This window comes from Chiloscyllium punctatum, chromosome 26, assembly GCF_047496795.1.
Source record: "Chiloscyllium punctatum isolate Juve2018m chromosome 26, sChiPun1.3, whole genome shotgun sequence".
Taxonomy (NCBI): domain Eukaryota; kingdom Metazoa; phylum Chordata; class Chondrichthyes; order Orectolobiformes; family Hemiscylliidae; genus Chiloscyllium; species Chiloscyllium punctatum.
Window position 1 is genome coordinate 23084237 of NC_092764.1, and position 21458 is coordinate 23105694.

General features: G+C 41.0%; 1 protein-coding gene across 1 annotated transcript; it reads left to right on the forward strand.

The window, feature by feature from the left end:
• Positions 1-375: 375 nt before the first annotated feature.
• Positions 376-16054, forward strand: hsbp1b (heat shock factor binding protein 1b). Its single transcript, XM_072595944.1, has 4 exons — positions 376-528; positions 5870-5936; positions 11979-12076; positions 14852-16054. Exons 1-4 carry the CDS (start codon positions 484-486, stop codon positions 14861-14863), a joined length of 222 nt encoding a protein of 73 aa, XP_072452045.1. The 5' UTR covers positions 376-483; the 3' UTR covers positions 14864-16054.
• Positions 16055-21458: the final 5404 nt, after the last annotated feature.

A 21458-nucleotide genomic window follows, 5' to 3' on the forward strand; every position in this document is an offset into this window, starting at 1 on the left:
CCCTCTAAGATATTGGATCAGGGCTCCCTGTGTGCCATGGATTGATATGCATTTACAAAGCAAATACATGATTGTTTCCAAATGTGCTTGGATTGGAAGGTATGGCATGTTACAATACACCAAGTGAATAAGGCCAAAGTGGAGTATTGAGAGTTGGTGGGAAAACCAGACTCAGCGCATTGTCAGGTAAAAACAATGACTGCAGATGCTGGAAACCATACTCTGGATTAGTGGTGCTGGAAGAGCACAGCACTCCTCGGATGCTGCCTGAACTGCTGTGCTCTTCCAGCACCACTAATCCAGAATCAACACATTGTCAATTCACATGAGGGAGTGCAGGGAGAGGACTACAACACCCATGATGCAGCGGGGCGCGCGGGGATTCTCGCGAGATCACGGTATTGTCGGAGTGGGCAGGGTCACTGTGCCGTGGGTTGTTGTGGTAACCGAGCAACTGAGGATTGAGGCTGAATAACTGCCAAGATGTCGGAGACGGACCCAAAGACGGTGCAGGACCTGACCGCAGTGGTGAGTGAGGGATAGCGGGAGCATAAGGTGCACCCTGGTAGTGGGCGAGCTGCGCGACTGGAGGCTCAGGCTGTGCCGACCAGACTAGGCCTCAGCCTCCAGACTCTGTCTCCTTGGCGGCAGCTTCACCCAAACACACTCTCCCCTGTCCCAATGGGGGGCAGCTTCACCCAAACACACTGTCCCCTGTCCCAATGGGGGGCAGCTTCACCCAAACACACACTGTCCCCTGTCCCAATGGGGGGCAGCTTCACCCAAACACACACTGTCCCCTGTCCCAATGGGAGGGGAGGGGGGAGACCTTCACCCAAACACACACTGTCCCCTGTCCCAATGGGAGGGGAGGGGGGAGACCTTCACCCAAACACACACTGTCCCCTGACCCAGTGGTGGGGGTGCAGCTTCACCCAAACACACTGTCCCCTGTCCCAATGGGGGGCAGCTTCACCCAAACACAGACTGTCCCCTGTCCCAATGGGAGGGGAGGGGGGAGAGCTTCACCCAAACACAGACTGTCCCCTGTCCCAATGGGGGGCAGCTTCACCCAAACACACACTGTCCCCTGTCCCAATGGGAGGGGAGGGGGGAGAGCTTCACCCAAACACAGACTGTCCCCTGTCCCAATGGGGGGCAGCTTCACCCAAACACACACTGTCCCCTGTCCCAATGGAGGGGGGGGGGCAGCTTCACCCAAACACAGACTTGTCCCCTGTCCCAGTGGTGGTGGTTGTGGTGAGGGGGGGGGCAGCTTCACCCAAACACAGACTGTCCCCTGTCCTAGTGGGGAGGCTGATTCACCCAAACACAGACTGTCCCATATCCCAATGGGGGCAGATTCACCCAAATACAGACTGTCCTCTGTCCTAGTGGAGGGGGCAGCTTCACCCAAACACAGACTGTCTCAGTCCTAATCAGGAATTGCAGTAATCAATGTTTCAGGTCTAACCCTTCTTTAGGACTGAGGGTGGATGTAGAAGGAGCTGCAGGTAAAGGGGGAGGTGGGGGCAGGTTGGTGAGTTGGGGATAGGTGAAGACAGGTAGCGAGTATGACCTGGTTGGTCAATGGCAGAGTACAGTGGAAGTGAGGTGGAAGGACTGTGAAGGGAGGTTATTTGAAATTGGAGAACTCAATGTTGAGTCCTCCGGGCTGTCAGGTGCCCAGGCAGAAGGTAAGGTGTTGTTCCTCCAATAGGAGCTCTGGTTTGTTTTGGCAATGGAGGAGGCCAAGGATTATCATGTCGGAAGGGGAGTGGTTGGGCGAATTGAAATGGGTGGTGACTGCAGTGCTCGGTGAGCCATTCCCTGATGTTTGGTCTCCCCGATGTAGAGGGGACCACGTTGGGAGTATCTGATGCAGTAAACTAGCTTGGAAGAGAGGCAGGTGAACCTCTGTCTGAAAGGACTGTTTGGGGCCCTGGATGGAGGTGATGGGGGGTGGTGTAGGCAGGTTTTGTACCTTTTCTGGTTGCAGGGGAAGGTACCTGTGGGTTCGGTGGTGGGGTGGTGTGAACCAAGGACTATCGGAGGGAGCGGTCCTTGGGGAAGGCAGAGAGGGGTGTGAAGGGGAGGATGTTCTTGGCAGTGTGGTCTATTTGGAGTTGGCGGAAGTGTTTGAGGATGATGCATTGGATGCGGAGACTGGTGGGGTGGCAGGTGAGGGGACAAGGGGGACTCTGTCTTTATTGCGTGGGATGAGGTTAGAGCGGTAGAATGGAGGTGGCGTGGCAGACAGCTGTCTGGATGACAGAGGGAGGAAAAACACGTTGTTCAAAAAAGGTGGACATCTGGGATGCTCAAGAGTGGAATATTTCCTCGTCCAAATAGATGGGGTAGAATTGGAGGAATTGGGAGAATGAGATGGAATTCTTGCAGGATACTGGGTTGAGTGAAGTGTAGTCCTGGTGGGTCTGGGAGTCTGTAGGTTTGTAGTCCATCTGGAAACTGTCACTGGAGATGGAAATGGTGAGGTTAATAAAAGTGAGAGAGGTGTCCGAGATGGACCAAGTGAATTTGAAGGCAGGGTGGAAGTTTTGTGCAAATTTGATGAACTGCTCCAGTTCAGCCTGGGAGCAGGATGCTGCAATGATGCAGTCATCAATGTAACGGTGGAAGAGTTGGGGTACAGTGCCTGTGTAATACTGAAGAGGGACTGTTCGATATAGAGGCAAGCTGGAGTCGTCCTTTGATTTGGAGGAAATGGGAGGAGTTAAAGGAAAAGTTATTGAAGGTGAGGACCAGTTCGGCGAGGTGGAGGACGGTATTCGTAGAGGGGGATTGGATGGGTTTACTGGAGAGGAAGAAACGGAAGGCCTGGAGGCTGTCATTGTGGGGTATGGACATGTATAAGGACTGCATGTCCATAGTGAAGAGAAAGCGCTGTCTACTGGGGAACTGGAAGTTGCTGAAGATATGGAGGGTGTGGTAGATGTCGCGGATATAGGTGTAAAGTGCCTGGACGAAGGGGGAGAGGATGGAGTCGAGGTAGGACCAGATGAGTTTGGTGGGTCAGGGGCATGCTGAGTCGATGGCGGATGGATTCCCACATACGTTTGGGACACTATCGACGCCCTCCACCTCCTCCAAGACTTCCATTTCCCTGGCCCTGAATACCTCATCTTCACCATGGACATCCAGTCCCTTTACACCTCTATCCGCCATGACTAGGCCCTCCAAGCCCTCTGTTTCTTCCTTTCCCGATGTCCCCACCAGTACCCTTCCACTGATACTCTTATTCATTTGGTTGAACTGGTCCTCACCCTCAACAATTTCTCCCTCAAATTCTCCCACGTCATCCACATGAAAGGGGTAGCCATGGGCACCAACAATGTCTACACTTCAATGTAATCTAAAACTAGTTGCTAACATATAGTTAACAAGATACAGTTCGCCCTAAGAGACTTTTCCAGTTAGACCAGGAAGCGGTTTCCCTCTCACTACACGAGACCAAGATCCTTAGTTTTCTATACTTAAAAATTACAGTGACAGCAAACTTCACAAGCAGAAGCTCATACAGTGTAGTGTGTTGACATTCACACCTCTTATCCATATTTTACAGTTTACATATGAAAATTAAATGTGCTCTGATTTTGCCCATTTTTCGTGTTCCCAGCATACAGCCGAGGTACGCATCAGAAGTTATTTCAATCGGCTGCATTGATTCCAACGCCCACTTCATATAATAGAAACAACAAAAATGCTGAACAGATCACAGCAATTGTGGAGAGAAATTGAGTTAACTTCCAAACCAGTGTCTTTTCATAAGAGCTGATTGATCTGATTCATTAACGTTGATTCTGTCTTAACATATGCTGCCAGACTTGCTGATCATTGCCAGAATGTGGGTGGCACAGTGGTTAGCACTGTTGCCTCAGCGCCAGAGACCCGGGTTCAATTCCTGCCTCAGGCGACTCTCTGTGTGGAGTTTGCACATTTTCCGCGTGTCTGTGTGAGTTTCCTCCAGGTGCTCCGGTTTCCTCCCACAATCCAAAAATGTGCAGGTTAGGTGAATTGGCCATGCTAAATTGCCCATAGTGTTAGGTGAAGGGGTAAATGTAAGGGAATGGGTCGGTGTGGACTTGTTGGGCCGAAGGGCCTGTTTCTACACTGTAAGTAATCTAATCTAATCTAATGTTTTTATTTTAATTTCAGATTTTCAGCATCTGTGTTTATTTTTTCCCATTTTATATGGCTGTAGAATGAGAGCATGTTCCAATGTAGAAACAGATCATTCGTTAAATCTCATTTCTGCCTTTGTTAAGCTGCTTAGTCTCTCAGACTCCCAAAACTTTTAAGGTTCCTCCTTTTGAGCAGGTATCTTTAGCTCTTTAAAATAGCCTACTCAAAAAGATGGGAAAGTAAGTGGCAATAAAGAAATAAGAAATTTACAAATGAGTATGGATAGGGTAGGTGAATGGCCAAAATTTGACAGATGAAGTTTAATTTGGAAATGCGAGTTAATTATTTTGGTTGATGGAATATAAGGGCAGGAGGAGAAAGTGAGGACTGCAGATGCTGGAGATCAGAGCTGAAAATGTGTTGCTGGAAAAGCGCAGCAGGTCAGGCAGCATCCAAGGAGCAGGAGAATCGACGTTTCGGGCATAAGCCCTTCTTCCGGAATATAAAGGCAACTCATTATTTAAATGAAGAGAAATTTTAGAGTGCTTCAGTGCGCAGGGCTCCCTGTGTCTTCATACATGAGTTGCAGAAAACTAGTATGCAGGTACAGCAGGTAATACAGTACAACACAATACAGCACAGGAACAGGCCCTTCGGCCTACCAAGCCTGTGCTAATTTTTAATCCTTATTTTTCCCGCTTCTTATTGCTGATACACGGTTTCTATCCCTCTCTGTTTGCCTCCCATTCATGGTCTATCCAACTATATCTTAAACATTGCTAATGCACCTGCTTCTGCCACCTCCTTTGGCAGTGCATTCCAAGTACCCACTACTCTGAAACATTTTCCCTGTGCTGCCCCCCCTCCCCCCAAACCTTCCCTCTCTCACCTTGTTTCTATGCTATATTTTAGTTGACCCTTCCACCCTGGGAAAAAGGCTTCTGACTATTCAGCCTATCTATGCATCTCATAATTTTGTAAATCTCTTATCGGCCGCCACTCAGACCCCATCTTTCCAGTGAAAGCAATCCGACTTTATTTAATCTCTCCTCATAACTAAAACCCTCCAGACTAGCAACATCCTGGTAAACCTTTTTTGTACCCTTTTCAAAACATCCACGTCCTTCTGGTAGTGTGGCTACCAGAAGTGCATGCAATATTCCAAATATAGCCTAACTAAAGTTTTATACAGCTGTAACATAACTTGCCAACGTTTGAAATATCTGAGACCGAGATGTTGGACAGGGAACAGGGTGGTGTGTTAAAGTGGCAGGCAAAAGAAAGATCAGGGTCTTTTTGGGGGGCAGAAAGTAGATGTTCTGCAAAGCAGTCACCCAGTCTATGCTTTGTTTCCCTAATGTAGAGGGGATTACATTGTGAGCAGCGAATGCAGTAGACTAGATTGGGAGAAATGCAGTTAAAGTGCTGCTTCACCTGGAAGGTATGCCCTTCTGGCAACACTGATGCATTTTAGTGAACAAAACTTGACATCCTTGGACTTCAGACTTCAAATAATGCGTTCGTCTCTTAACTATCTTTTTAAATGGCCAACAAACCAGTCATTTCAAAAGCAATTAAGGATAATCAACAGATGCTCGCCTTGCAAGTGAAACCCACATCCCATGAAAGAATAAAAAAAAAATGTGGGTGACTGATGCAACCAGTTTCTACTAAAGAAGTTACAGCTTTAAAGCCGATAAAAGCATAGTTAATTTATATTTTTCAGGTTACTACACTGCTCCAACAGATGCAAGACAAATTCCAGACAATGTCTGACCAGATCATCGGTAGAAATATCCTTTCTTTCAAATACAAATAAAGTTCCAAGTGTTAAACTTAATTGATATACGGTGGGAAGGGATTTCGAGTTTAATGTGAAAAAAGCTCCAGCATAGACCAGTTGGACTGGATGAGCCGTTTCTGTAAATTCAATGTAATTTTGTAATGCACGTAAATTCCAAGGAAATCTCAGTAGCCTTATACAGGAATTTATTATTTATAAATTTTGTGCAGACATTAACACAATTTTCTGCACAGACTCCAAGACCCAATCTGGGTGATCATCTTGATCTTAGAGATACCTTACAAGCCTATTGTATTAAAGGTTGTCTCTGAAGGCAAGATTGTTGTTATGGTAGTCCTGTAGCCCAGTGCTGTTATGCCACTAACCTGTTCAGATTGTCTTCTGACATGAGAGATTATATATAGCAATGGAGGCAGCTCCACAATATAAAAGAGACATTGGGTTGCACCTAAAATAATACTATAATTTACTGTAGGTGAAAATTTCATTTTAAGTACATTTAAATGTGGTAAATTGACACTACTAGCAACCTGTTGCTGTACTATACTCTCTGCCAAATCCAAAAGTAGAAACTAAATTGCTTTGAAACAATACAGAAGAAGATAGCTTTCGTGTAAAGTGATTATTTAGTTACACATACAGGTTGACCAGCATGGTTGTGTTGTATGTGTGATTGAGCATGTTTATTTGTGATTGGTTGAATTAACTGTGGCAATTTTTCTCAGCTCCAGTACTTGATTGTGAATACAAATTTGGTATTGCTAACTACTTTATAAGTTTTAATTTGAAGTTAAAGTCCGATCTGTCCACCTGACATGGAGGAAATTTGGATTAATTTGCTTTGCTATCCACTAAGCAGTATTCCTCTCCCTACTTGCTAACACTTTGAATGTACTTCTGCATACAATTGGAGCTCTAAGTATCCAAATTATCTGACCAGAATGTATTATTCAATGTTTTTGTACATCCAACAGTGTGCTGTGCTCAATGGCAGATGATTTACCTAGAACTGTACATTTTAAATAGGAGATTACTTGAAGTTTCAACAGCATCTTGATGAATATAGAGAAGCCAGCATGTATCATTAAATTCTGTAGTTGTACCAAGATTGACTTTATGTCAGGAGATTTTTCTTAGTTGAAGAACATCAGACAGTCTTAAGTTGATCTGTGGTTGAAATGAGCAATTTCACGATCACATCAGTCATCGTGTTCAATTAAAAAATTAAACCAGAGTTGTGGAGTATTTTAAATTAGCACACAGCACCAGGTCTTTTCAAACATCTAGGAGTCTTTTTATCATGATATTGGGAAGACAGTCTCAACTGTTAACTCAGGCTTTTTCAACGATGCAGAGTTTCAAAATGTTTATATGCTATATTGTAATCGTTGCTGCTTTCAGCAAGACTGCTACCTTCAACCAAAGGACAAGTTAGGACATTATAATGATAACACAGGATGAGCATCATTAGGTAGCCTAATTAAAGAAATGGAAGAAATCATTGATGCAGTCAATAGCCTAGACAACATGCATTCACTTCTGTCATAGAAACCAGGGGTACCTTGCCTAGATGAAATGCATTATTTCATTCGAGTGCCTGTCCAAGTAAAGTAGGTGCTAAGCACTGATCCTTCAGAGGATCTCCTGAGGAGATGTTAGTGATATTGTGATTTGGAAGTGCCGGTGTTGGACAAGGGTGTACAAAGTTAACAATCACACAATACCAGGTTATAGTCCAACAAGTTTATTTGGAAGCACTCGTTTTCAGAGCACTGTTCCTTCATCAGGTGGCTGTGGACCTTATATGAAGGAGCAGCACTCTGAAAGCTAATGCCTCCAAATAAACCTGATGGACTATAACCTTGTGTTGTGTTTTTTAACTTGGTGACATTGTTTATTGAAAACCATTCAAAAGCCTGCAAAATTGTTTTGCAGATTGCACTGTCTGAAAATCATTTATAGCCAATAATTGTTGTTTGGTTTGGAAAATAAACACTTCACTAGATTAGCAAAGAAAAATGCTCTATGCAAAAATATTATTCCTCTTTTATTGTGCATTGTTTTTTTGCGCTGAGGCATGGTTTCTCTGTGCAATAAGAAGTTGTGTTTATATAGCACCTGTAGCATTTCAAAACATTCCGAAGTGCTCCACAGAGCCTAGATAAAGAAGAGGAGATTGGGAAGAGAAACCAAACTCTTGGTCAAAGAAGTGGGTCTAAAAGCGGAAGAAGCAGATTGGAAAGCAGAGGGATTACAAGAAATAGTTGCAAAAAGTTAGACAGTTGTGTTAGTTCCCATTTTTAAAGTATTGGTTTAAGAATCTTTTGAGCTTCTTGAAATGTTGAATGTGAGATTTGCCAGGTTGTGCCAGATAGTTTGAATGTTATCCAATAGACAGCCGTACAGTGCAGCGACAATCACATGCTGCTGTTTTACCTCTCAGACCTGGGTTTGAATCTAGCCTGGACTCTTCGAAAAATGTAGCATTATCAATTGTAAACTGAAAAAGGTTGGGCAGTTTGATTCCATTTCTAGTAGAGGTTAGTTTGTAGCACAACCTTTTCCTCTATTAGATATTCAGTGAAGATGTACAATTGTACCCACAACCCTGAAGTCCCCTATTATAATCCCTGTGCACCCACGACTCTGAAGCCAAATTCCAAATGATCGCCATCTCCAGATTTGCTGATGACACGACTGTGGTAGGATGGATATCAAACAATGATGAGTCACAATGCAAAAAGGAGATAGAGGGCTTGGTGTCCTGGTGCACTGAAACCTACCTCTTTCTCAATGTAGTCAAAAGAACTGATCATTGACTTCAGAAACGAAGGAGAACACTTCCCCATCTAGATCAACTGAGTTGAGGGTGAGAGGGTTGACCGCATCAAGTTTCTAGGAATGACAATAACCGACAACCTGTGCTGGACTTCCCACGTAGATGCAGTGGTCAAGAAGGCACAACCGTGTCGCCTCTTCCTCAGGCAGCTTAGGAAATTCGGCATGTCCAGGAGGACCCTGACCAACTTTTCCAGTAGCACCTGGTTTCACCTAAAGCATTCTGTCTGGTATGATGATTGCTCTGCTCGGGACTGTAAGAAAATACAGAATGTTGTGTGCACAGCCCAGGATATCAGAGAAGCCAACCTACCATCCATGCACTCCATTTACACTTACCTTTGTCGTGGAAAGGCTGTCAACATCATCAAAGACCCTTCCCACTCCAGTAATGGTCACCTATAACCTCTTCTGTCAGGCAGAAGATACAGAAACTTGACCGCATGCACCAACAGGTTCAAGAACAGCTTTTTTCCTGCTGTTATTAGACTGATGAATGGACTCTAACTTCAAATAATATTAATCTAGTTAATGTTGATCACGCTTAGAGCACATTCTGTAAGGTGTAACCTGTATGGCTCACTCTGTCCAAGCACCCTATGATCTGTCCTTGCTTATTTATGATCTGCCTGTACTGCTCACAAACAAAGCTTTAGACTGTCCTTAGGTACACATGGCAATAAATCAGATTAAATTAACATCTAATTCTGAGGCCATTCTGAGGCCATTCTGATGGCTAAAGTGGAAAATGTAAATGTAAAATTGATTCTGAAGTTTGGAGTTGTTAGGTATCTTTTGAGAAGATTTTGGTTTATCCCATGGAAATTGGCAAATTTTTTGGACTTGACATAAGGTTGAGTACTCTGTTTCTTTCACTAATGATAATTAGAGTCATAGAAATGTACAGAATGGAAACAGACCCTTCGGTCTAACCCGTCCATGCCGACCAAACTATCCCAACCCAATCTAGTCTGACCTGCCAGCACATGGCCCATATCCCTCCAAACCCTTTCTATTCATACCTCCATCCAAATGCCTTTTAAATGTTGCAATTGTACCAGCCTCCACCACTTCCTCTGGCAGCTCATTTCATACACGTGCCACCCTCTGTGTGAAAAAGTTGCCCCTCCGATCTCTTTTATATCTTTGCCCTCTCACACTAAACCTACGCCCTCTAGTTCTGGACTCCCCAACCCCAGGGAAAAGACTTTGCCTATTTATCTTATCCATGCCCCTCATAATTTTGTGAACCTCTATAAGGTCACCCCTCAGCCTCTGATACTCCAGGGGAAAAAAGCCCACCACTGACATCAGGCTCACTGGCTTATGGTTCCCTGGCTTGTCTTTACCACCCTTCTTAAACAGTGGCACCATATTAGCCAACCTCTAGTCTTCCGGCACCTCACCTGTAACTATTGATGATACAAATATCTCAGTAAGAGACCTAGCAATCATTTCTATAGCTTCCCACAGAGTTCTAGGGTACACCTGATCAGGTCCTGGGGATTTATCCACCTTTATGCGTTTCAAGACATCCAGCACTTCCTCCACTGTAATATGGACATTTTGCAAGGTATCACCATCTATTTCCCTACAGTCTATATCTTCCATGTCCTTTTCCGCCATAAATACCGATGCAAAATACTCATTTAGTGTCTTCCCCCATTTTCTGTTGCTCCACACAAAGGCCGCCGTGTTGATCTTTGAGGGGCCCTATTCTCTCTCTAGTTACCCTTTTGTCCTTAATGTATTTGTAAAATCCTTTTGGATTCTCCTTAATTCTATTTGCCAAAGCTATCTCATGTCCCCTTTTTGCCCTCCTGAGTTCCCTCTTAAGTATACTCCTACTGCCAAAATATTCTTCTAAGAATTCACTCGATCTATCCTGTCTATACCTGACATATGCTTCCTTCTTTTTCTTAACCAAGCCCTCAATTTCTTTAATCGTCCAGCATTCCCTATACCTACCAGCCTTTCCTTTCACCCTAACAGGAAAATACTTTCTCTGGATTCTCGTTATCTAATTTCTGAGGGCTTCCCATTTTCCAGCTGTCCCTTTACCTGTGAACCTCTGCCGGCAATCAGCTTTTGAAAGTTCTTGTCTAATGCTGTCAAAATTGGCCTTTCTCCAATAAATGCAGTCTAATTAATTAGTCCTACCTTGTCCCTGCCTGTCCTGACTGTTTGACTCGCTTATGTTCTCAACTGTACCAGCCTCAGATTGATCTCTTTCCTTACTATCTCCCTGGGTTCCACCCCCCACTAGTTTAAATCCTCCCGAGCAGGACTAGCAAATCTCCCTGCCAGTATGTTAGTCCCCTTCAAATTTAGGTGCCATCCATACTCCTTGTACAGGTCACTTCTACCCCAAAAGATATTCCAATGATCCAAAAATGTGAATCCTTTTCCCATTCACCAGCTCCTCAGCTGTGCATCTATCTGCTCTCTCCTCCTATTCCTGCCCTCACCAGTCCGTAGCACTGGGAGTAATCCAGATATTACTACTCTCGAGGGCCTCCTTTTTAAATTCCTGCCTAACTCTCTGTAATCTCCCTTCAGAATCTCACCCTTTTCCCTTCCTATGTCATTGATTCCAATGTGTGCAATGACCTCTTGCTGACTCCCCTCCCCCTTGAGAACATTCTGCACCCTCTCTGAGACATCCTTGATTCTGGTTCCAGGGAAAGCAACATACCATTCTGATTTTTCGCTGCTGGCCACAGAAATGTCTGTCTGTACCTCAGACTAGAGAATCCCCTAACACAATTGATCACTTGGAAGCCGACATATCCCTCGTTGCATTACAGCCAGTCTCAATACCAGAAATTTGACTATTTGTGCTACGTTCCCTGAGAACCCATCACCCCCTACATTTTCCAAATCAGCATACTTGTTTGAAATGGGTATAGCCACAGAAGACTAGCTGCCTACCTCTCATCTTTCCTGGAGTTAACCCATCTATGTGACTGTATCTGAGACTTCCCCCCCTGCCATAACTGCCATCCGTCACTTACTGTTGCTGTTGCAAATTCCTCATTGCTTCTAACTGTCTCTCCAATCGATCCACTCGATCTGATAAGATTCGCAAGCAACAGTATTTATTGCAGGTAATTGAATGAGCAAATTTTCAATCCTTACTAATAAAAGCATACAATTTTTCCAAAGAAAGTGATATTTCTTTGACATCTTTCACTTGATGAGATGAGTGCTCGCATTGATGACCTAGAGAAGAACATTGCTGACCTCATGACGCAAGCAGGAGTTGAAGAAATAGAAGGAGGAGAAAACAAGGTAAAAATATTAAACAGTTAGAAAAGCCTTTCCTTTCTTCCCCCATCCCCTCCACTCACTCCACTTGGTTCAAGTTTGAAATCCTTTGAATGATTTGTTCAGCAAATTGCAGTATTCACTTATTTGGTTTTGGCTAGTTAATATAAGTACAAACTTTAATATCTAGAGGAACCTGAGAGGTTTGAAAGCTGATTGTGGATGCATTAAGTACGCACATGCATTGATTTCACTTGAATCAAAATCTGAACATTTGGCCAATATTTTTGGTATCTTTGATGCTGTGGCCTTAATTAGATTAGATTAGTTACAGTGTGGAAACGGGTCCTTCGGCCCAACAAGTCCACACCGACCAGCCGAAGCGCAACCCACTCACCTACATTAACCCCTTCACCTAACACTACGAGCAGTTTAGCATGGCCAATTCACCTAACCTGAACATTTTTGGACTGTGGGAGGAAACCGGAACACCCGGAGGAAACCCACGCAGACACGGGGAGAATGTGCAACCTCCACACAGTCAGTCAGTCTCCTGAGGCAGGAACTGAACCTGGGTCTCTGGCGCTGTGGGGGAACAGTGCTAACCACTTTGCAACCGTGCCGCCCACTATAATATTTGAGACATGATTGTGATCAAATCAGCTTTTAATTTCAGATTTTTACTGAATTCAAATTTCACTATTTGCTGTGGTGGTCCTTGAACCCACATTTAGTGAAATTTGAATTCAGTAAAAATCTGAAATTAAAAGCTGATTTGATCACAATCATGTCTCAAATATTGTAGTGGGCGGCACGGTGGCAGAGTGGTTAGCACTGCTGCCTCACAGTGCTGTCAAGTGCCTTCTGCTGAACCATCGGAAATTATAAAAGGGTTTCAATGGAAAATTTAAAATAAAAGTTTGTATGGGAAGTTGATAACTGGCATTATAAATTGAATTTAAAAAGTGAAAGATACTAAAATGTTTACTTCTTCCAGTGATTTGAAAAGTCTGTTGAACAGGTAGTTCAGTCACATGGACAGTCAAGTCCCAGATTTGAATCCTTGTCTGAGAGGTTATCTGTGAAAAGATTAAAATTGCTTTTAAGTTATGACAAGGATAAATAACTCCTGACTGTAATTTCATGACTGCTGAAAGTGGGCTAAGGATCTCCTGTGATGCTGATTTGATTGAATAGCTGTTTAATCACTGTCCAAGTTCTCTTGCATGGCCACTTTGACAAGATGACAGGGAATGATAATTGACTAATATGATATTATTATTCAAACAAGGAACTGAACTTCTAAGAAAATAAGTGTGGGAGAACCTTGATTCAGAGTGAATTTTTTTTTACTTGGTGTGCTACTATCCTGCTCTTCATTTTGTTGCTATACTTTCTTGATTGAACACAAGCTGAAAATAAATGTTATATAAATAGTGCAAAAAAGTTGCATCTTAATATTTTTATGAAGTAAAATCTGTTTAATGGGTGACTGGTAAAAATTTGCATTGTTCCTGTTAACTAAAAATGTTGTTGTTAACATAGAAAGGAATTAAGAAGTGTTCCCTTTAGTGTGTAGCCACAAATTGATGTTAAAGACATATTTCTGGCTCTGTTTTAACAAATACTGCAAATAAATTCCAGTTGACATTTATGAAACCTACAGTCTTATGATATGGTCCATAAAATAACTTAGTATAATGTGTAAATGGTCAGCAATCTACTGCAGTTCCATAAATATGTTGGGTTTTAATATTAAAATTAATGAAAACATTGACAAAAATAGTACTGACAAGATTTTGACACCAGTGGACAACTTATTCTCAATTTAAAGGAAATGAGGCTTTACAGGGAGGTAGTGTGGTAGTAATGTCACTGGACTGGTAATCAAAACCCCAGGCTAATGTTATTGGGACATAGGTTTGAATCTCACCATGGCATGTGGGAAATTTGAAGTCAACGAAAGTCTAATTATAAAGAGAGGCTATTGGTAATCAGGCTATCAGTCCAGAGGTAGGTGGGAATCTGGAACTTGTTGCCTGTAGCATGACAGGGGCAGAAACCCTCGACATTTAAGAATTATCTACAAGGCCAAGTTCTGGAAAATGGAATTAAAGTAGTTGTTGTTTTTGACCAGTGCAGACTTTATGGTCTGAACTTTTGATGACTGTATGAAGTTAGTAATTGTTGCAAAATTCCATCCACTACATCTTGGGGGAAGTTTATCTGCCATCCCTACCTCTGCTCATCTGGATGTGACTTCAGACCTACAGCAGTATAGTTGAGTCTATACTGCCATCTCTGCAATTAGGGATGGACAATAAATGATGGCCTAGCCAGTGATACCTTCATCCCATGAATGGATAGTTTTTAAAGAAGTTCTTTTTTGAAGTTATGATGACTTTAGAAATGAAATGATGTTAGTGTCTACCTTTCCAATATGTATGATTCAACTCCTATTCTTTCTTTCTGAATTTGACGTTTCCATGTAGTAAGGTGAGAAATCAACCACTCTTAAAAACTAAAGAAAAGGAGGCTGTACTTTTGAAGCCTGTTGCTAGGATCAGGACACTGAGAGTTAAGTACAATGGTAAAAGCAAATAATGTGCAGTTTGCATAGGAACTAATTACTGAATTATGGAGCACAGCTCTCAAAGTACCAGCAAAAACTCAGGAATTCTACGTAATTAATGGAAATTGACATTCAATCAATTTAAACAAAGGCATGGTAAGCACTTTAGGCTGCACTATTGTTTCCATGTGTTTTACCAGTTGTAATATTTTCTTTTCTTTCCACAGGCTCCCAAATAACCTGAAAAGGATGATGGAAGTCTTTGTCTTTACACTTATCCAATCTACTTACTTAATTCAAGAGTTTGTGCTGTGCTAAAATGCATTTTTATATTGAAAATAATGGATGTACTAACAGCTGTATTTGAATTGTCTTTGTAAGAAAATGTGTTGCTTAAACTTTAGTACACGTTAGGAAGTTGTGCAATTGTTTACAAATTGGGTACCTGTTAAATATTTCTAAGGAGAAGACAATTTTGATGTAGCTAATTAAACTCCATTTTCTGACAAAAATTTTAAAAATATTTTTCATTAAATTATTCACACTACACTGTTTTGAAATTAAGTTGGTTTAAGATCTCATTTCATCTATATTTGTGCTATTGTTGCTATGTTTTCATCCCTTGATGTTTTCAGTAAAAGACCATGAAGGCCCAATTTTCCTTTTTTCTTGAGACTATCAGTGTTGTCTTACAGAAAACTCCGTACTTATTGAGCAACTCCTAAGTCTTCATAATGTAATTGTTGCTAACCTGGTAATGCCTTGATGGATGGCACTTAATGTGATTAATTTGTCAGTTGTCATTGTAAGTTTACTCTAAATTTTGGCTTTCTTGTTCTTCTGAATATATCTTGGGCAAGATTGCTCTAACATATGAGTGCCTGTGCTTAGTCTTAGTGGGTGCCATGTATTTTTCAATGTGATTAACATATTAATAGGTAGCAATTATAATCAACTTGTAAGCAGTGACATTGTTAGAGAAAATTCTAAGTGGTGAAGGAGTAGAATTTTCAATGTTTTAAGTTATAACACACGGATGTTTTTTGAAAAGATTTCATTGCATACAAATTTTTTTTGAATGCATTGAAAATCTATCTGCAATAGAAGGTCTGGCATATTTTAATTAGTACAACCTATTACGCTCATTCTAGATTTTTAAAAGCATTGGTTTAACCTATTTAATTGCAACAGATATGTTGATTCAGTGATTTCATATTTGCTTATTAAACACTTGATCTTCTGTACAACAATGTATCTCATTAAAAAACAGTGTGAGTGTAGAAGTGTTTTTTATTTCACTTTTTGGTTCTGACTTCTTGTGTCTTGTACTTTATAATGTGCTTCACTTTCATCTGACATTCTCTGTCATACGTTCATGCTTTGCTTAAGCAGAATGTTTAGAGATCATAATAAAATATATAAATCATTAATCCAGGGGTCAGCTTAATCTAAAGGTGATGGGCAACCTAGTTGATTTATGTGTTATTTCAGTTTACTCTGCTGCTATTTATAGTCTTAATGCTGTGTGTTATTTGTATTGTTCTTGCAAACTATCCCCAATAGACATAAAATAAATCATCTCAATGTAATTTCAAAATAATTGAACAGCTAGGCTTTTATTTAAGCTTTTTAAAATCCTTTCTGCTTGTTCATATTTATTCAGTTTCTAACAAGCAACTATCGACGTTAATTTTATGTAAGAAACTGCACACTTATATTTTGAACTTAGGAATACCTTGATATTAAGAAAAAGTCTTGAAAGGGTAAACCGTGTGGCTGTTGACCTTGTTGAGAGGCATTGACGATGTTCAGATTAAAAACCTGAACAGTTATAGAATCATAGAGTCATAGAGGTGTACAGCATGGAAACAGACTCTTCGGTCCATGCCGACCAGATATCCCAACCCAATCTATAGGGTAGTTCACATTACCAACCAAATATGTAGAATGATTATAAGATTTGTACTTTAAACGATGTAACACTTATTTGTCAAAATCCTTATGTATAAACCTAAATGCACAGCTAAGCTACACAACCAAGATACTGCAAAATTAACATTTCTGCACCCTTGAGAGTTGGTGGTGGCTGTTCTTTATATGTCAGAAATGTTTCCAACTACTTCATGTAGAATGAATTACTTTGAAGTTAGCGATTTTACATAAACTCGAATGTTTAGCCATTTTGAAAATACCAACATCCTTATAAACGATAATACACTTGAACAACTGGTTAATCATTTTGGTGATGTTAGCTGGCAATTGACACGGAGGTTTCTGCTCTTTGAACATTATTCACCAGGGGTGGCAGGTAGCTTAGTGGTTTGATTCCACCCTCGGGCGATTGTGTGGAGTTTGCACGTTCTCCCTGTGTCTGTGTGGGTGTCCGCTGCGTGCTCTGGTTTTCTCCCACAGTCTAAAGATGTGCAAGTTGGATAGATTGGCCAGGCTAAATCACCCATAGTGTTCAGCGATATGGAGCGTAGGTGCGTGAGTCATGGGAAATGCAGGGTTACAGGGAAAGGGTGGGGTGGGGAGGATGGGACTGGGTGGGCTGCTTTTCGGAGGGTCGGAGTGGACTTGTTGGGCCGAATGGCCTGTTTCCACACTGTAGGAATTTTATTTTTTAAAAAAGTTATGGTTTAAAAAGACCTGTTTTTGTCTCATCCAAATTGTGCAAACTTTGGAAATGCAGTGCTCCCTCACTATTGCACTGGAATCACATTCTAAGTAATGAACTTGAGACCTTAATGTGAGTTTGCATCTTTCTGACTGACTTGAAACCATGGTTGGTTTAAACAAAAGTTGCACTAGTGTGGTTTCCAGGTCACAAGTTCTGATATAATTAGGACAAAATGTCTTCATTAAATGGGATGTTTGCTTTTTTTTTGTTTTTGATAGAAGGGCGTTATGTTCTGATTTTAGAGTATATTTACTTGTAAATATTGACTTGGAATTCCCCACAAATCTCAACTCATAGATTTAGCTTGAATATATACCCAATGTATTGGTATCAAGTTATGCTCATTTCCTGTGGGCTTTATTGGAATAGTCCTAAGCATAAAAGTGGCAAAATTACTGTAAGCAATCTGGTTTTAAGGAAAGGTCCAAATCCTAAGCATCCATAGCCCCTTTAAATGTAGAAATTGAAGTTTACCTTTGAATCATTAGTGTACTGTGCATCGGGCGGCACGGTGGTACAGTGGTTAGCATTGCTGTCTCACAGCGCCAGAGACCCAGGTTCAATTCCCGCCTCAGGTAATTGTCTGCATGGAGTGTGCTCCAGTTACCTCCACAGTCCAAAGATGTGAAGGTTAGGTGAATTGGCCATGCTAAATTGCCCGTAGTGTTAGTTGAAGGTGTATATGTAGGGAAATGGGTCTGGGCGGGTTGCTCTTCAGAGGATCGGTGTGGACTTGTTGGGCCGAAGGGCCTGTTTCCAAACTGTAAATAATCTAATCTAATCTTAAAAAAATTCAGCAAGTTTGATATCGTGCAAATGAGGAGGCTGATCAATGTTTGATGTGACTTTTTCTGATGATATAATGATAGAGAAAAAAAAACTTCAGGTCTCTTCAGAATAAATTTAGGCTCCAAATTGCTTCTTTGCTATATATAAATGGCTTTGACATTGGAAAACGATAACATTTCCAAATTTGCTTATGGGGTCAGACTTACAGGCGATGAAGTTGATTAATTATGACTGAGCAGGACTTCGGCTGGTTGAATAGGCAGATAAGTATCAGATGGAGTATGAAAAGAATAAGGAATGGTAATAGGTATAATGGCACTCTTACCAAAATATGTGCAAAAACAGAATGATGTTGAATTTTGTATGTGGTATGACATTAAGACAGTGGTTAGCAAAGCACATGGCATTTGAGCTTCATAAATAGGATGCTGTGTGTGAAAACTGGGAACTTTTACTGAATATTTATAAAGCTTTGGTTGGGCCACTATTAGAGTATTGCATTCAGATTGATTCACTACACTTGGAAGTGTGTGAGGGTCCTTGAGAAAGTGTGGAAATTCACCATGATGGTTCTAACAATGAATTTTAGGTAAGTTTGAGAAACTAATATTGTTCTCCTTGGAACAAAGGAGTTTGAGGAAAAATTTGGTTAGGTGCACAAGATTGGCTGGGTTTAGTTCAAGTCTATCAAAGAAGTTCTTGTTAGCTAATGGTGCAAGAACTAGGAATCACAGATTTAAGGTTTTGAGCAAAAGATACAGGGGTTAGGAGGCCAAATGATTTTTGTGATGAATAATAATAGCTCAGAATACTGACTCTATTTTCACCATACTTGTGATAATCCACAATATCAAAATGAATTTGAATGTCCACTTCCAGGAAATAATTTTCCCAGGCTATCGGGATCAAACAGAAAATGAAATTGACTGAATTGCTCTTCAGAGATCTGGCATAGACTCAGCAGGCTGAATGACCTCCTTCTTGGACTTTAATGTAGCTGGTACAAAATCTGAAAACTAACCTGAGTTATGATTGCAAAGTGAAGCAGTTTTGTAAAAGATGAGAAATCAGTTCGCACTAGAAAGAATTTCTGCGATGCAAGTCTGCTGAAGACTTTTCTTAGGAATTGCTAAGTGAGGAGAAGATTATCCATCCTGTTAGCCATGAGATGCTGGTGAGAGCGAAGAAAGAATTATGCTAAGTTTGTGCATTTTATAAAGTTTGATTATTGAGCAGTGGAAATTGCTTTAAAAATAATTCATGTATGTGATGAACTAATGAAAACTGCTCAGGTGCATGTGTGCATTTAAATTTGTTCCTTTTCACTGGATGCCAATCTCTTATTTGCGTTCATATAATTTTTAGCTGGTATTTATGAATCATTGATGTAGAGTCATGCATGCACTTGGTTCAGAAAACTAATCAAAAATTTAGGATGGTGACTGATTTAGATTTTGCATTGCATCAAACATGACGGTTGATCCAAAAAAACTCAGCTGTGTTGCTGTCAACTGCAACATGACAGTTTGATGCAGTTGACAGCAACACAGCTGAGCTTTTTTGGATTTAGTTACGAAATAGGAAATTTGAACAAAATGTCAGGTAGCAAGTTATAAACTGCAGTGAGGTGGAGAACAAAGCAAGCATAAATGTTTGTCAGGGCTGAAAACAAATGTTTTACTGCATCAAAGGACCACGAGATAAAGTTCTCATTTACTTACGCAGGTCAAAAGATATATCTCATCTTACGTCAGTCTCAGTGCTCCAAGGCAATTAAGATGTCAGACCTGCCTCAGTTGTGTCATGCAAACTGAAGTGCATCATATCCAGTTGAATTGAATTAATTTTATTGTCACTATTAACAGTGAAAAGTTTGTAAGGTGCCACTTGCAGCACAATATTAGGTACACAAGGTACCTAGGTATAGATTCTCCAGTGCAAGTTCTTAGGAAAAGAAAATTAGAAAAATAAAGAAATGAGAAGTTCAGAACAACGGTCCTTCCAACCCAGTCCATGCTGGCACCTAGCCTCCAAACGACTCTGCGCCAGGTCTCAGCTTGAGGTTCTCCAAGTTGATAGGCTGTTCTGGAATCATCTCGAGGCTAGAAGTGCACACTGAGTAGAACCATTACTGAGAATTCACTGCATTAAATATGAAGATTTTCTCTACTTGGCCACAGTTTACCAAAAATTGCCAAAACGCATAGCCATCTAGAAAAAAAACAGACCGTTTCAGATGCCAACATCTGATAAAACCTCCTGATCTCTCCTCATAATTTTTTGCCATTGCTTTCAAACCTGTGACTTCTGGTTCATGATCCACTCGATGTCAAAGATCATTTTAATTGTTGGCTATGCTTTGTGCAAATCAAAATTCAAGTTTCTGCAGTTTCTTCTTTATCGACATTATAATGCTGAAAGCAGGTCCTGTCCTCACAACTGACTACATTAGCAATGACCTAGTGGTGTTTTCGCTCGACTATTAATCCAGAAGCTCAGGAAATCTCGTGGGGACTTGGGTTCAAATTCTGCCATGGCAGATGATGGAATTTGAATTCAATAAATATCTGAAATTAAGAGCATAATCATAATCATAAAACCATTGCTGATTGTTGCAGAAAGGCCATCTGATTTACAAATGTCCTTCAGAAAAGGAAATCTGCCGTCCTTGATGATTCCAAACACAGCAATAGGGTTGACTGAAATGGCCCAGTAAGCTACTTAGTTCTAACAATCTTTATAACATCTCAAAAAAGAAATGGAACCGACAGACCACCTGGCATCAACCTAGGCTCTGGGAAATAGTATTTGTTTAAAAAAAAACACAGTCCTGTCAACTTTGCAAAGTCCTTCTTACTAGTGTGTTTAATTGGCAAAGAAGCTGATTAGTCTTGACTAATTAAACCTCTAAATGATAGATAGAATTTTTAAAAATCATTTTCAATTATTTAAAATCTGTCTTCTCACAGGTGCTCGTTGAGAATTACTAAAAAGATTTTTAAAATGATAAACCCATCTCAGCTTTTGAAAAGATATTTAGCAACATTTTTAAAGCAAGGTGAAAATAAATTCTGAATTGCTGCCGGAGGACACTGATTTACTGAAGTTTTTAAGCTTATGATTGACAGAGAATCCTATAGCACTCTGAATGCAATCATGTTTAGTCTAACACTCCGTTTGTTTGTGACAATTAAGTTTCTTGTCTATGAGTATTGGCCGATATCTTTTTAAACTTCTTTTTCTGTGAAATCAACTTCTATCACCATTTTAGATACAGCATTTCAGATGCCAACAACTGAGCCAAAAAAAATTATCTCCCATCACAATCATTTGTCATTAATTCCAAATTCATAACTCCTGGTTAT